Source organism: Acanthaster planci, linkage group LG01 (assembly GCF_054643075.1).
Source record: "Acanthaster planci isolate LZ-2023a linkage group LG01, COTS_SCS, whole genome shotgun sequence".
In the NCBI taxonomy this organism is placed as follows: Eukaryota; Metazoa; Echinodermata; class Asteroidea; order Valvatida; family Acanthasteridae; genus Acanthaster; species Acanthaster planci.
In genome coordinates this window covers 31,112,585-31,125,872 of record NC_141777.1, presented here as the reverse complement: position 1 = coordinate 31,125,872, position 13,288 = coordinate 31,112,585, and the positions used below count along the sequence as shown (strand labels likewise).

General features: G+C 41.6%; 1 protein-coding gene across 1 annotated transcript in view; it reads right to left on the bottom strand.

Annotated features, from left to right (window-relative positions):
- The window catches only part of LOC110976819 (xanthine dehydrogenase/oxidase-like), a 38,562-nt gene that overhangs the window by 5,827 nt on the left and 19,447 nt on the right, over positions 1-13,288 (bottom strand). Inside the window, exons 20-28 of the mRNA XM_022230429.2 lie at positions 12,202-12,420; positions 11,235-11,368; positions 9,816-9,990; positions 7,184-7,375; positions 5,613-5,758; positions 5,206-5,287; positions 4,400-4,624; positions 1,662-1,736; positions 53-105 (exon numbers count right to left, since the gene is read on the bottom strand). Coding sequence (XP_022086121.2) covers positions 53-105; positions 1,662-1,736; positions 4,400-4,624; positions 5,206-5,287; positions 5,613-5,758; positions 7,184-7,375; positions 9,816-9,990; positions 11,235-11,368; positions 12,202-12,420 — 1,301 coding nt within the window. The remainder of the gene's footprint in view (positions 1-52; positions 106-1,661; positions 1,737-4,399; positions 4,625-5,205; positions 5,288-5,612; positions 5,759-7,183; positions 7,376-9,815; positions 9,991-11,234; positions 11,369-12,201; positions 12,421-13,288) is intronic.

Below are 13,288 nucleotides of genomic sequence, written 5' to 3'. Positions count from 1 at the left end.
TTGCCAAAACACAGTAGGTTTGTCAAAGTGTAAAAACTAGCTCTTGACTTACGCATGGAATCCGGTGGTAGAGAGACTAACCCGACTTAAGTAAGCTGCTTTCACCTGAAACAGGTCACAGATCACCCAAGATTCTTAACAACACTTAGAGACAAAAGTTAGAGTGGTTAAAACCAGGCAGTTTGCCATAACAGAATCCATGAGAAATAAAATAAATGTATATCGGTGCCACATATATACTTGACGTCACCGGAGCAGGTTTTGATCTTATGACTTAGGAACCCTCTGTACTGGGACGGCATTCAATCACGTTCAAATTGCTTTCCTACAAACTGCTTTCTTCAACCAAATACTTGTTTAAAACTTGTCAGCTGCACTACAGTAATGTAGTCAAGACTATCAAAAGACTGTTTGCAACACCAGACAAAAGGTCATGCACAAGACCAGTAACCGCGTGAACAATGGCACAGGAATACTTATGTTCATATGAATAGTTTGCAACTTGATTTCACTTTGGAGGCTTTGTGATGATCTTGTGATGATCTTGCGATGGCCTTGTGATGGTGTTGTGATGGTGTTGTGATGGTGTTGTGATGGTGTTGTGATGGTGTTGTGATGGTGTTGTGATGATCTTGTGATGATCTTGCGATGGTCTTGTGATGGTGTTGTGATGGTGTTGTGATGGTCTTGTGTTGTTCTTGTGATGGTCTTAAGAGGTCCACACCCAGAACTGACATCTCATGGATAGTTGCTGCTCTATGAACTGAGGTATCTTGTGCACAAAGTCTATGCACCATGCGTAACTTCCAATATTATCACAAAATATTATGTCACTTCATGGTGAGACCCACAACTAATGTTGTCCTCATTCTTGTCTTCATTTAAAATATTTACCCCAGGTTACAACTTCAGGTCTTGTACCTTCCATCACAAGTGCGGTGGTATACTTGAATTGCGTGAGTTCTCAAGATCAGTACTGTGTTATTTACCCTAACCCTGCATAGTACTACAAATTACTAGTTGTAGTAAAATGCAGTATTCAGTGCTGTCCCTTGTAAGAGGACGTGACCTTATTTTCTCTGAAGCCATGAAATAAAATAGAAAGACAATGTACCATACAGTGCACTATGAATGCATGGTTTTATTGTTCTCTGTACAAGTAACAATGGAAGTAACCTAGCCAGAAGTAGTCATTTGTAACGCTAGGTCCTTCAGGCTCAGACTACTACTTAGTATTTTGTAGTACTGAGTACTGTAAGCCAAACAATATGCTTGGCGGTTAGGGTTAAGGAGATGGTACTGAAACAGGTAATCCCTTTCACTGTTTGTGGTTGCATGCCAGTGCTGGGGGATATCTAAACATTTCAATTGTGGGGGGTTTTACGCAGGACAGAGTACAAGCAGCAAAGGAAGGCATGCACGACAATGATATTAGATGTATGTCCACTACAGGGCAGTGAAACGATACAAGATTTAACATTTCCAACAGTGGAAGGGCTATGCATAGAGAGACTCAACATGATACACTGCTGTCACACAAAACAAAGAATGTAGAATTGAGAGCATTACAAAAAGCCTGTGAAAACTGGGTAGAAAACTATGTAAGCTGCAGAGCCCATCACTTGCATCATTTAAAAGCAATTTGGGTCAGGAATGCTCACCCACTCTTCCCATGTTCCTTTGGGGTTGTCACGCATGAATGGCTCCAAGTTATGCAACAGCGTTTCACAAGCAGTCTGGAAAGTTGAAAACAGAGCATAATTAACTGAATGCTGGATTGTTGATTGCTAACGTCGATGCAATAGTTTTCCACTGCATCACTATGTGGTCATACACGCTACATCAATTACTTGGGGCTGCAAAGATTGCTTCAGACTCAAAATATATGTCTGAAAAGAGCATGCTAACAGTGCCATCAAAGCACTTAATGTCGATGTTGGGGTGGGGGAGTGAAAAGTTTATGTTTATGCAAAAAGGTCAAAGTTCGTGGAGCTACTTAGCAGAATTACAGCACCGCTCAGATGGGTTAATTCTCCCTAGGCAAATGTGTATGCCTATAATGAGAGCTTTTAATGAAATGAATCCCAAGTGGATTTCACATGGCCGGTTGTAATTTACTACGCATCACAACAACAGGTGTCACTAATTTCACCAAACACACTGCAAGTGAGACACATTAATCTTTTTGTCCAAGCCAAATTTCTTACACAGCTAGCAGCTTAATGGAAATAATGCACAAGCAGGGTCAAAAGAAGATGGATATTGGAAGACAATGAAATTAGTGTCCATTCTATTAATTACTTAGATGACCATAGCTCTTCACAAGCTCCTAGTTAAACTCCCAAGAGGATGTTTCAGGAGGATAACTACCAAGTACCAAGCAGAACTGGCACATGTGGTTTGGCTTCCGGTTATCGTACCATCTAGTTTCAATAGAATTCCTCATCTGATAATAATAATAAGACTTATAGCGCGCAATTTCGCAAGTTACAATGCACAGCAAGGACAACTCCAGAAAACAAGTTACCATAAGCTAACGTGAGGAGAACAGATTTGAGTTTTCAGTCTACCCCTAAATTTGTCAAAGGAACTGATGTTGCAGATGTTACATGGTAAGGAGTTCCAGCATCGGGGACCAGACACTGAAAAGGCCCTGTCCCATGCCTTTATGAATGTGGGTGAAACTCTCAGATTGTTACAGGAGTGAAGGCCACTACGGCTAGGTGCATTGAGGTTGAGTGATCTCATTATCTACTGAGGCATAGTACTATGAAGTGCTTTGTGCATGAATCCTGCTGTTTTGAAGTTGATGCGTTGTCTGACTGGTAACCAGTGTAATTGTTGAAGGAGTGGAGAGGCATTTGTGTATTTTGGTTGGGCCAATGTAATACAAGCGAGCATTGTTTAGAAGCCGTTGGAGTCCATCAACATTACACAGTTTAATTCCATTGAGGAGTGAGTTGCAATAGTCGAGTCTGGATAGCACGAGTGCTCGGACAGCGGCGTGGCAAGTGTTGTTGTCAAAGTATTTACGAATCTTGGATATGTTCCTGTTGTGGTAACTGACAGATTTGCAAATGTTTGCTACCTGACTGCTCATTGTCATGGAGCTGTCGAAGACAACACCTAGATTTCAGACTGTCTGAGATGCTTTGATTGTTATGTTACCTATCTGCAAAGTGATATCGGTTAAGTGTTTCTGATGATGAGGAGATGCAGCAATGAAAAATTCAGTTTTATCTTCGTTCAGCCTGAGTTTATGATTATCCAGTTCTGAACATCTTCGATGCAGTCTGACCGTCTGAAAAGGGCACAAGCTGCGTTGTTGGGCCTAGATGGATTGAAATCCAGATAAATCTAGATGTCATCTGCGTACATGTGGTATTTCACATTGTGTCGGTGAAGGATATCACCAGGAGGACTCAGTTCATGGTAAATGCGAGCTAGCCAAGAACGGATCCTTGAGGGACACCAAATTGGATATGGCTTTCGTCTGAGTTGGCCCCTGCAATGGTAACATAACTCCTTCTATTTTGAAAGTAGGAGGCAAACCACGTGAATGCAACATTCATTATACCAAACCGGTTTTGGAGGTGATGCAGCATAATGCCATGATCTAGAGTGTCAAATGCAGCAGACAAATCAAGCATTACCAAGAGCACAGCATTATTATTATCAAGAGGCACAATTCATATGAGACGTTGTAAGGATTACACATTACACGCCAGAACTCCACTTCAAATGCATTAACCACTTGCGGCCAGGGGCAGTTATCAATGTTGGTGATGCTGGTCCGGGATAATTATCATTTTTTTCTGTTTTCAAAATTCTTTAAAAATTCCCTTTTCATTTGCTGGACATTTACAAACACGTGAAGGACTGTCTGGTGTCCACTCTAGCCTGACAGACAAAATCTATTGACGCCTGAGTATTTCAGCCAGACCTGCAGCCTTGTAAAAAGAGCCCAGATTGTGCGGTGTTATATAAGTTTCTTTTGTTCACAAACCTGGCTCAGTGCGCTACTGACCTCTTTTCAATAGGGGCCAGATTAGAATGCAGCGGTGTTGTGTGGCTCATCACTGCAGTGGTGGAGCACTTTTTTCACCATTGGTAATCCACTCTCTCTAAATGCCCCAAACCGTGGTATACTGTTTCAAAACAAGGCTGGATTATCTCCACTTTTGAGAGTGAAAAAATGTCAGTAATGCCCAGCAGCCTGGTCTTTGTTCTGAGTACGGTCTTTTGTTACAAGGTCCTGTTCCCTTTGTCTGAGTTCAGAGACCCCGGCCATGCATATAAAGCATACATGTCCGGAGCCGGAATCCCCGGCAGGAAGTGGTTAATGAATTTCATGAAATCAGGAACCAGACTGTAGAACTGGTTGTAGCATCTTCTTCACCTTGATGGCCATGCCATTGAGGTCGGAGCTAGCGCTGGCTGCCGTGGGTGAGGTGTTTGGCACCTTGGACGAGTCGGTCTCCAGGATGTGGATTTTCTCCTGGGGGATCCTCAGGGCCCGACTTGCCACCTGGATCATCTTGGTGTGCAAACCTTGGCCCATCTCAACTCCACTGTGGCTGATCAGAACTGTGCCGTCAGTGTAGATGTGTACCAAAGCACCAGCCTAACAAGATTTTAAAAAGCATTAATTATTCAAACTTTGAACTTTCTCCAAAAGATGACAGTAAAGTGCCCAATAGCATTCTCTAGTTCAAATGTTCAAAGATTCAATTCTCCAACTGCTCATGTTTCTCATGATTCATTACTCTTGTAACATGGCCTAACTCATCCAACACTCAAAATTACCACCTCTACTGGCACCAAAGAGGATGAAAACCATTTATAAAGTTCCTATTTCAGCTCTGTGAAATGGTCTTGTGATAGTTTTGACTACAACACTGGCGCTTATGAATATCTACCCCCACAACTATTGAAAAATGCAATGACAGTTCAGTGAGAGAACGTCAATGCTATCTTCCATTACTGCCTGGACGCTAATGTCATATGCATAACCAGGTTTGATCTGACTAACATTTTTCAGCATCCATGAGCAACAGGGAAGACACAGTCAAAAGTTCACAGTGTACAACCGTTTATGGCTGGATTATTGATTACAGAATAACTCTTGCACTTCTTGGTTGTGCGTAAGGGAGGGAGACATCAGGCTGAATCATGAAAATAATACTGCAGTTAAACACAGCCCACCTGATTTAGTGGCAGGTAGGTGAATGCGATGCCAAACTTTGTTGGAGTGGCGGCTATACCTCGCTTCCGCCAGCGGTTCTCACTGGTAAAATGAACAGGTAAATCAATGAATAGAACTCTGAAAGGCAACAAAACATCTCATAAACACCCCACCTTGGCAAATGATTTGGTTCAATTTCTTTCTTTCTTCAATTATTACAATGTCTTTGTAATGGGCTTAAATAGGGAAATGGATGGAAGTTAGATTTGAGTTCTTCACTTTCCACGGTACCCAATGCTTACAGCTGAGCTAAAAATATTGGGTTAGTACAAAGCTGAAATTTCAAATTCTTGGAATCAAGCTAACATACTCAAGCTAAGCTGGCATACCGCCAATTAGGCACAATGATTTGTTACATCTCCATTACCTGTTAAACTGGTCCACAACTCGTCGGCGGTTGACATAATCACTCTTGGTGAGACATTCCTTCCAACACTTCCCCAGATTCCAATTCTTAAGCTCCTGGCCAAAGTGGGTATTGTCGCCTTCCGAGTAAAAGTAACGTTCGCGGAACTACAACATATAACAAGCAGACAAGGACATAACACAATAAAAACACTCAGGCATAGTTGAAGTATTTTTACTCCCGCAAAGAAGGAATAACACAAATAGCAGCATAATTACTGAGTTCAACACAGCTCCCTACGAGTCCCTCAACTACAAGTCAGTCACAAGTTATTCGGTATTCAGCCAAGTCAAGAGCTATTCAAATGAACTGTGGGAAAAAAAAACAGTCCTTTGCATTGTTTACCCTGTTACTTATGACTGATTTGGTGAAAAGATTTGTGACTGGGCTTGACAAGGAAATTGTAATAGACTCAATGACAACACTGAATAGAATGCAAAACTACATTAAAACAAATTCAATCATGAAAATAAATTAATACTACTAACGAATGCTGCAACAAATTCAAGATTTCTCTTTGACGCAAAGGAAACGTTTTCCTAATAACACAGACCCCAAGTACAAAAATGTTATTGTGTATTTTATAATGGACAGAATACCTGTACCCCAATAATTTTTACATATACTTTAAAGGGTCCATGAAGACCTCTGTGAAAAAACTGTTAATTATTCAAAATATTCACTACTATGCCAGTAACACGATGGGGGATGCAAAAATGACGTAAAATTCCTTAATTGTGGTTAATTTTACTGACTCCTCAAATGAATGTTTTCATCCTGATAAATGATGGCATTATTTGTGACGTACATTTGAGCACTCGACTCAACATCTGATTTCAGCAATCATTTAAATTTAACCTCAAATGAGATGTACATGTACCTGTTCTAAAGAAAACACTGTTGTTAGAAATGCACACTACATAGTTTGGAGCTAGCTTTCAATGCCGATCAATTGGCTCTAGTCAACCTGACTTTCGATGTCCAAATTCATCTCAATCTAGAAAGTTAGGTGTTGCTGCAGTCTGTGGCAACACTTCTGGTCAGCATGATCTCTCAACAATCCTCAAATTGGATTGAATTTTCTGAACCCGACCCAAGAAACACGTGCTAGTAGCACAACGATGTTTTCTCCAACGTATGTCGCAGATATGCAAATTTTCTATGTTAATGAGATATCCCTCTTAGGTGTGGGGCGATTTCCTTCAAAACTTTTGAATTTATTTTCTCCCATTCATTGAACAAAACAAGATCTTTTACAGTAAGGATATCGTTTAAAAATGTATACTTTTTAATTACAACTAATAAAAACCATTTTTATGGACCCTTTAAAATAAACTGCAAACTCTAAAAGAATGAAATGAAGTCTCATGTCCAATGTAAGGGTCGTGTTGCAATAAAGCCACAATATAAGCCACAGCTATTGCTAAGCACCTGTGCAAAGCAAAACTGGATATAGACAGAATGATTGGCTCAGATCAGAAATGGGATGGGTGTGGAGCAGGATTGAAAGTCCTCCCAAATATTATACTTACATTTATCTCTGACAGTCCGTATCTGCCGGCAATCTCAGACATGATACATTCCATGATCAGCAGGCCCTGTGGGCCACCAAAGCCACGGAAGGCTGTATTGGATGGCAGGTTGGTCTTGCATAGGTGACCCTCCACTTGGAAATTGGGAAAGTTGTAGCAATTGTCAGCATGATAAACTGCCCTCTCCATAACCTTCAGAAATGAAAAACCAAAATCCTAGAGTAATCACATTTCCTTACGATAGAATTATCTAACTTTCTGCCTACACCACCGGCATAGCAAGGCCATTTTGATGGGGGCAGGGTAAATGCAGAAAAGGACACTAACCACCCCTGGTGACAGGCAGAAAAGGGTTTTTTCCACCCACCAACCAACCTAATCAAGTTGTAAATATTCATAACGACTTATATCAAACAACATTTGGAAAATTCCAATCACCAGTCAAGTGACATAAATGATGACGATTTTTGTGATTGATTGAGCCAGAAATGGCAGCATTGAGCTGTCTACTCCCCAGGGAGCAGAGATGGTCTCTTTTTTACATGTTCATGAATCTGATGGGCAGGAATAATAATGTATGGTGCTTTGACCAGGTTCCTGGATAACTGCACATTTATTAGTTGATATTATTGTTATTACATTCCTTCGTACCTGTTCTCCTTGTTTTTATCTTGAACTTTGGGACAATTTCTCCTTGTCTTTATCTTGAACTTTGGGACAATTTCTCCTTGTCTTTATCTTGAACTTTGGGACAATTTCTCCTTGTCTTTATCTTGAACTTTGGGACAATTTCTCCTTGTCTTTATCTTGAACTTTGGGACAATTTCTCCTTGTCTTTATCTTGAACTTTGGGACAATTTCTCCTTGTCTTTATCTTGAACTTTGGGACAATTTCTCCTTGTCTTTATCTTGAACTTTGGGACAATTTGTCATTATGGTTTCACTTATTATTGTAATTCTAGTGTCTGGATAGGACTTGATTACACATTAAAATGACACGTGTAGCGTAGCCCAAGGGATGCAGCATTGCCAATTGTAATGGGGACAATTTAAAAATGCAGCAAGCAAAATTGGGACGATGACGGTGGAACATTGAGACCCTGATGAAGCAGTATCAGTGATAACGAAAGTGGGTCAAAGATGCTATCTTGGGTTCAACTGAGGTGCCTTTTGAAATTTTTCAGAGTGCCATCCAGCGACGCTGCACTGTTAACGTGAAACTCTGCTACTTTCCAAGTTCCACAATGTGGTAATTGCTTTATCTTATCCCCGACTGCTGAAAGGTGGTGGGGGGGATCTGTCACACGAACACGTCAGCCCTCCATGAGATCAGTGCCTATGAGGCATTACACTGTCACAAGAATGTGTCAATAAATGGGACAATATTCTACACTGAAACAAACAAGCAAACTCTGGCTAAGTGCCCGTTAAGTAGCTGTGTTGATCTGGCATGACTGCACACATGCCACTACAAGAACATTTACCTTGGGGAACAAATCCATAAAGATTGTCTCACATTTGTTCACAAAGTATACAAAACGCCACAAATACAAAACGGCGGCAATCACGACAACAACTGGTCAACAATGTCCATGCACACATGGTAAGCGTGCGTGATGCGTCCAGACCAGCGGGCGCTAAACCTTATGCCATGAGCAGAACAATCTCAAACTACGCTCATGAACACAGAGAATACATTCATAAATAAGAGACCAAGTTCTGTGAATTAACTTACAGAAACCCTCATGCAACACAACATCGATGTCTTTCTGGCCTGCAGTCTTTTGCATTCACAACGTGTACGGCCAATGAAGAGTGTTTACATGTATTTACAGTACATTCAGTACACGTACAGTACAGACTGGTACTGGTTTCTACATTTACATCACGCATTCTTTTGCATGGGTGTGGTGCAGCGGGAACCAGAGCAGTTTCGTTTAATGCATAGAGCTTTGCGCACATGTTTACACCACTGTGACAGCAAAATGTGAATGTTGACGATGCGCAAAGAATTATGGGGCGATTTCATGTCTGTGCAAGTAAGTGACATGGGCCGGTGATGAGGGATCAGCCCTGTGAATGCCGTGGGCGTAATTAACGTAATTCTAACACAAAACTAATAATAAATCGGACGCCATAATCCCAAATATTGTGTTGATATTTTAAGGACTGTTATTGATATGTTGGTCAGACAATTTGTCCGAGCATCTTTGATTTGTTCAAACAAACACAATAAGTGCTCCGAAAATGTCCGATATTGACAGTAATTTCATGCTCTGCCTACCAATGTGGTGTTGTGAGGTTAAGCTATTCAACTGAGAATGAATTACAAACGGATAACGCTTCACCTAAATAAGCTATAGAGGCATATGTTATGTAATAGTAACCTTCGCACTCTATAAGAGCGCTAACACCTGTCATGCAATAATGAAAAGAAAAATAACTTTTCAAAAGAAAGCCTGGGGTACTCAGAGCCTGCCAGGCCAAGTGTGTCGAGTCTGCCAGCATTTTTTAAAGAACTGACTTCATCACAATGATTACGTATATAATCACCATCGTGAAAACAAGTGAAAAAGCCTTGTTTTGTGTATTCTTGAAACTATAAACTGGTTGATGTTAAAAAGAAACTCACTGCAATGGACAGGTCATAAGAGTATCCGCAGTTGGAGTACAGGTCGATCTGCAGTGCCCTCACTTGACCGTCACTGGCAAGTCCCACCTTGTAGCGACCCAAGAATGGATGGCGTGTCCCCGACATGCTCATGTCTTTGTCACGGTCCAGCATCAAGCGCACTGGACGACTTACTCTTGATTTGGGATCAAAGACAAAACATGATTGGTTAACCCTAATTTCCAAGGCCATTGTTGGCTATCCAACTACATGTATATCCCCAAGGCCAGACAGTCTTAGTATCCCAGCTTGCTGGCCACCACAACACCCTACGGTGGCACAGTTCACAGGACTCACGTTTTCCCAGAATCAGCTGCTGTTGGTCACTGTACGAAAGTTGACTTACCTGCAGGCCTGGCTGAAATACTCAGACGTCAATAGATTTTGTCCGTCAGGCTAGAGTGGACACCAGATAGTCCTTCACGTGTTTGTAAGTGTCCGGTAAATGAAGATTTTAAAGAATTTTGAAAACAGAAAACATATCCCGGCCCAGCATCATCAACATTGATAACTGCCCCTGGCAGGAAGTGGTTAAGGCAAATAACTTGACTCTATAGAATTAAACTTACAGCCTATGAATAATGTACCACATCTTCATTAACTTGCCTATTACTTAAGGGCCGGCGACCATTTAGACCCGGTTTGAAAAGGGCCCCCAGGTCAGCCCCGCCCTGTTGCAAAAACCCCTTTCGTACCGGCCTGGCTACCGGCCTGGGATGCTGGACTGGTTGTTGATCTCGAACTTCTCCATCCTGGGGTCCACTGTTTGCAAGTACTGGTACATGTAATCTATCCCAGAAGGAACCTGCTTGTGGTTTTTAATCCTTCAGCTCTATACAATGTTTACCCTAATCTGCTTAGACTCCTATTCATCTGTGGAAGCATGGTGGGGAAGCCCTTCATCAGGGACTTTGAAATGCCGATGTGCAGACAGGCCTGATACCGGCCTGGAGTTGCCTGAATACCAGGCAGGCATTATACAGGGTGGGCTACCGGGGGGCCCTTTTCAAACCGGGTCTAAATGGTCGCCGGCCCTAAGTGACATGTCTGTGTGCTCAATTGGCATTGGTCAATACCAAAGAAATCCACTCACTACAGAAGGCAGGTAAAAATAATGAGTGGGAAATCACAATTTCAGACAGGAGAAGTCCAATGTATATTGGAAAGCCAAGAAAGGGGTGGAAATCTGGGTATGTGGGGAGCTTGTTTCTAAACATGCCCCCTTTTTCCAACGGCGAAATTCCCCCGATTATTTAAACTCTCGGGATCAAACAAGTATTCAGAACATTTTTCCCCTGGACCGTACAGACCCTTGAAAAACAAAACTTGATTTAAAACTGACGTGTGCCAGCTATTGCTGAATCTCTCTGACAGACTTACTTATTAGCAGCCACTGCGCAGGCAGCAGCCTGCACACAGCATCTGGTTTCCTTCCCACCAAATCCACCACCAAGCCTCTTGACTCTGGTTACGACTTTGTTATTGGGAACTCCTAAGGCTTTGGCTACCATAAGCTGTCATTATCAAAAAAACAAGAGTGTTTGTTTTGTTTGCACAGAAGGGCCATTTTTCTAAGTAGAAAATGGAAAAAAAACAACAAAAAGTAACAAATAATTTAGAAAGACTAAAAACCTGTCCTCCATACACTTTGTATGTACCAGTAGTTCAAATGGGACCACACAATAAAGCAGGTGTTTAAAAGCCCAGCTGAGACAACGTTGTCTCACGGCATTAGGAATGCGTCAAAATTTAAACATTCAAATATTTGATTAATTGCTAAATATATGAATCTTTGTTTCTGAAATTGAACATTCAGAGATGAAAATTAATGAAAAAGGGGAAAAATTTTAATTATTTGGTTACAAAATTGCATTCTCAAAGTGTACTGTAAGGTGTAATGAGTAAAGTGAAATGCAATGGGTTCAGGTGCCCAACACTAAGGCCAAATAATTACTTGTCCTCCAACTGTTCGTTTTTTATTCTACCTGGTGTGCAATCTAACCAGAACTAAGGAAATGAACCACTGATTAGGGCCAAACATCACTTGGGCATCACAGCCTCCTCCTCTAACTGGTAGACACACTCCTGTCTTGAATCTCGATGTGGCAGACCAACATGCAAACATGCATCTTTTGTTTCTGCTTTTGTGGGAATTTGGTATGATTGCATATTGGAATACTGGATTGAATGGAAGGTTGAATATCTCAAGAATCGATTATTCAAACCGACTCAGCCTTAAACAGTGGCTCTAAGGGTCTAACACTACAGCACAAGAAACTCCTTCACAACAGGAGCAGAATCTTTTCCAAATTTCTTTTGAGCACTGTGTCAGCCCTGACACACCTACCTGTGTTGTCGTGAGCGCCTGTGTTGATGATATCACTTCCACTTCTCCTCCTTCTCCAGGGATGACCAGTGTGGTAAAAGTCTCCAAGTAGAAGTGTTCCTGGGCACCCAACCTCATCTCTCCCTCAAAGATGTGATCGGAGCTCTCAAAGCCCTCCTGGACATTACCCCTCTTGAGACTCAGGTTGGAAAGCAGATAAGAGCCATGCTGGATGGCTTCCTGTTGGCAGTGGACAAAGGATGGTTCAAATGAGAACAGACAGTTTGCATTTTTCTCATAAAAGGCACATATTGTAACAAGACTGGTTTAGAGAAAATCCAAAACATGCCTCTGACTTGGAGGGGACAATAGGACAAGCTACATGTACTTGACAATTTGGCATTAGGGTCCGATGGAGACCTGCATCCTGAAACACATGGGATGACACCTGAAGACCAATACATTCAGGTACAGGATAGGCCGACGAAGTGCTGAGTACCAGCGCAAAGAACTTGCATGTATCAACCAGTGGTGATGAAAAGTTATTTAGTATACTGTAAGGGATTGCCGTGCGGTGTGATCGCCACGTACAAAGGAACTCATCTGGCCTTGGGGCTTATACTCCACAAACTGACCGCAGAAAGATCACTCCGAATAGCCGCCTTGCCATCCAAGCTTAAAAACCACAAAACTGACTGCAGAGTTAATGATCAGAGCTCCTTACCTGTTTCCAAAAGCAACCCCGTTTTAACCCTGTGTTGTTGGTAACCCTAGTTTAACCCAAAATGACCACGGTTAAATTGAGTGATCAGACGGCATACACCTGTTTTAACTGAGAAACTGCATTTTAACTGAGCGAAAATTCATAGCGTAAGCCTTCTTGGCTACAAACAAACTCAATATGTGAAAACGGAGACCGGCAAATATTTCAGAAAATCCACAGTCTAACAGAAAAGTCCTGAAAAAAGTATGCATGACCATAACCAGCCTGTGACAGGCATGGCTACAATCAAGGAAACTAAAGCTGTCTTTGAACTGAAATCTCCATCTCCTGAAAAGATGTCTTAGAATGAAACTTTACAACTTTTGTATCAAAATTTGTTTAAAG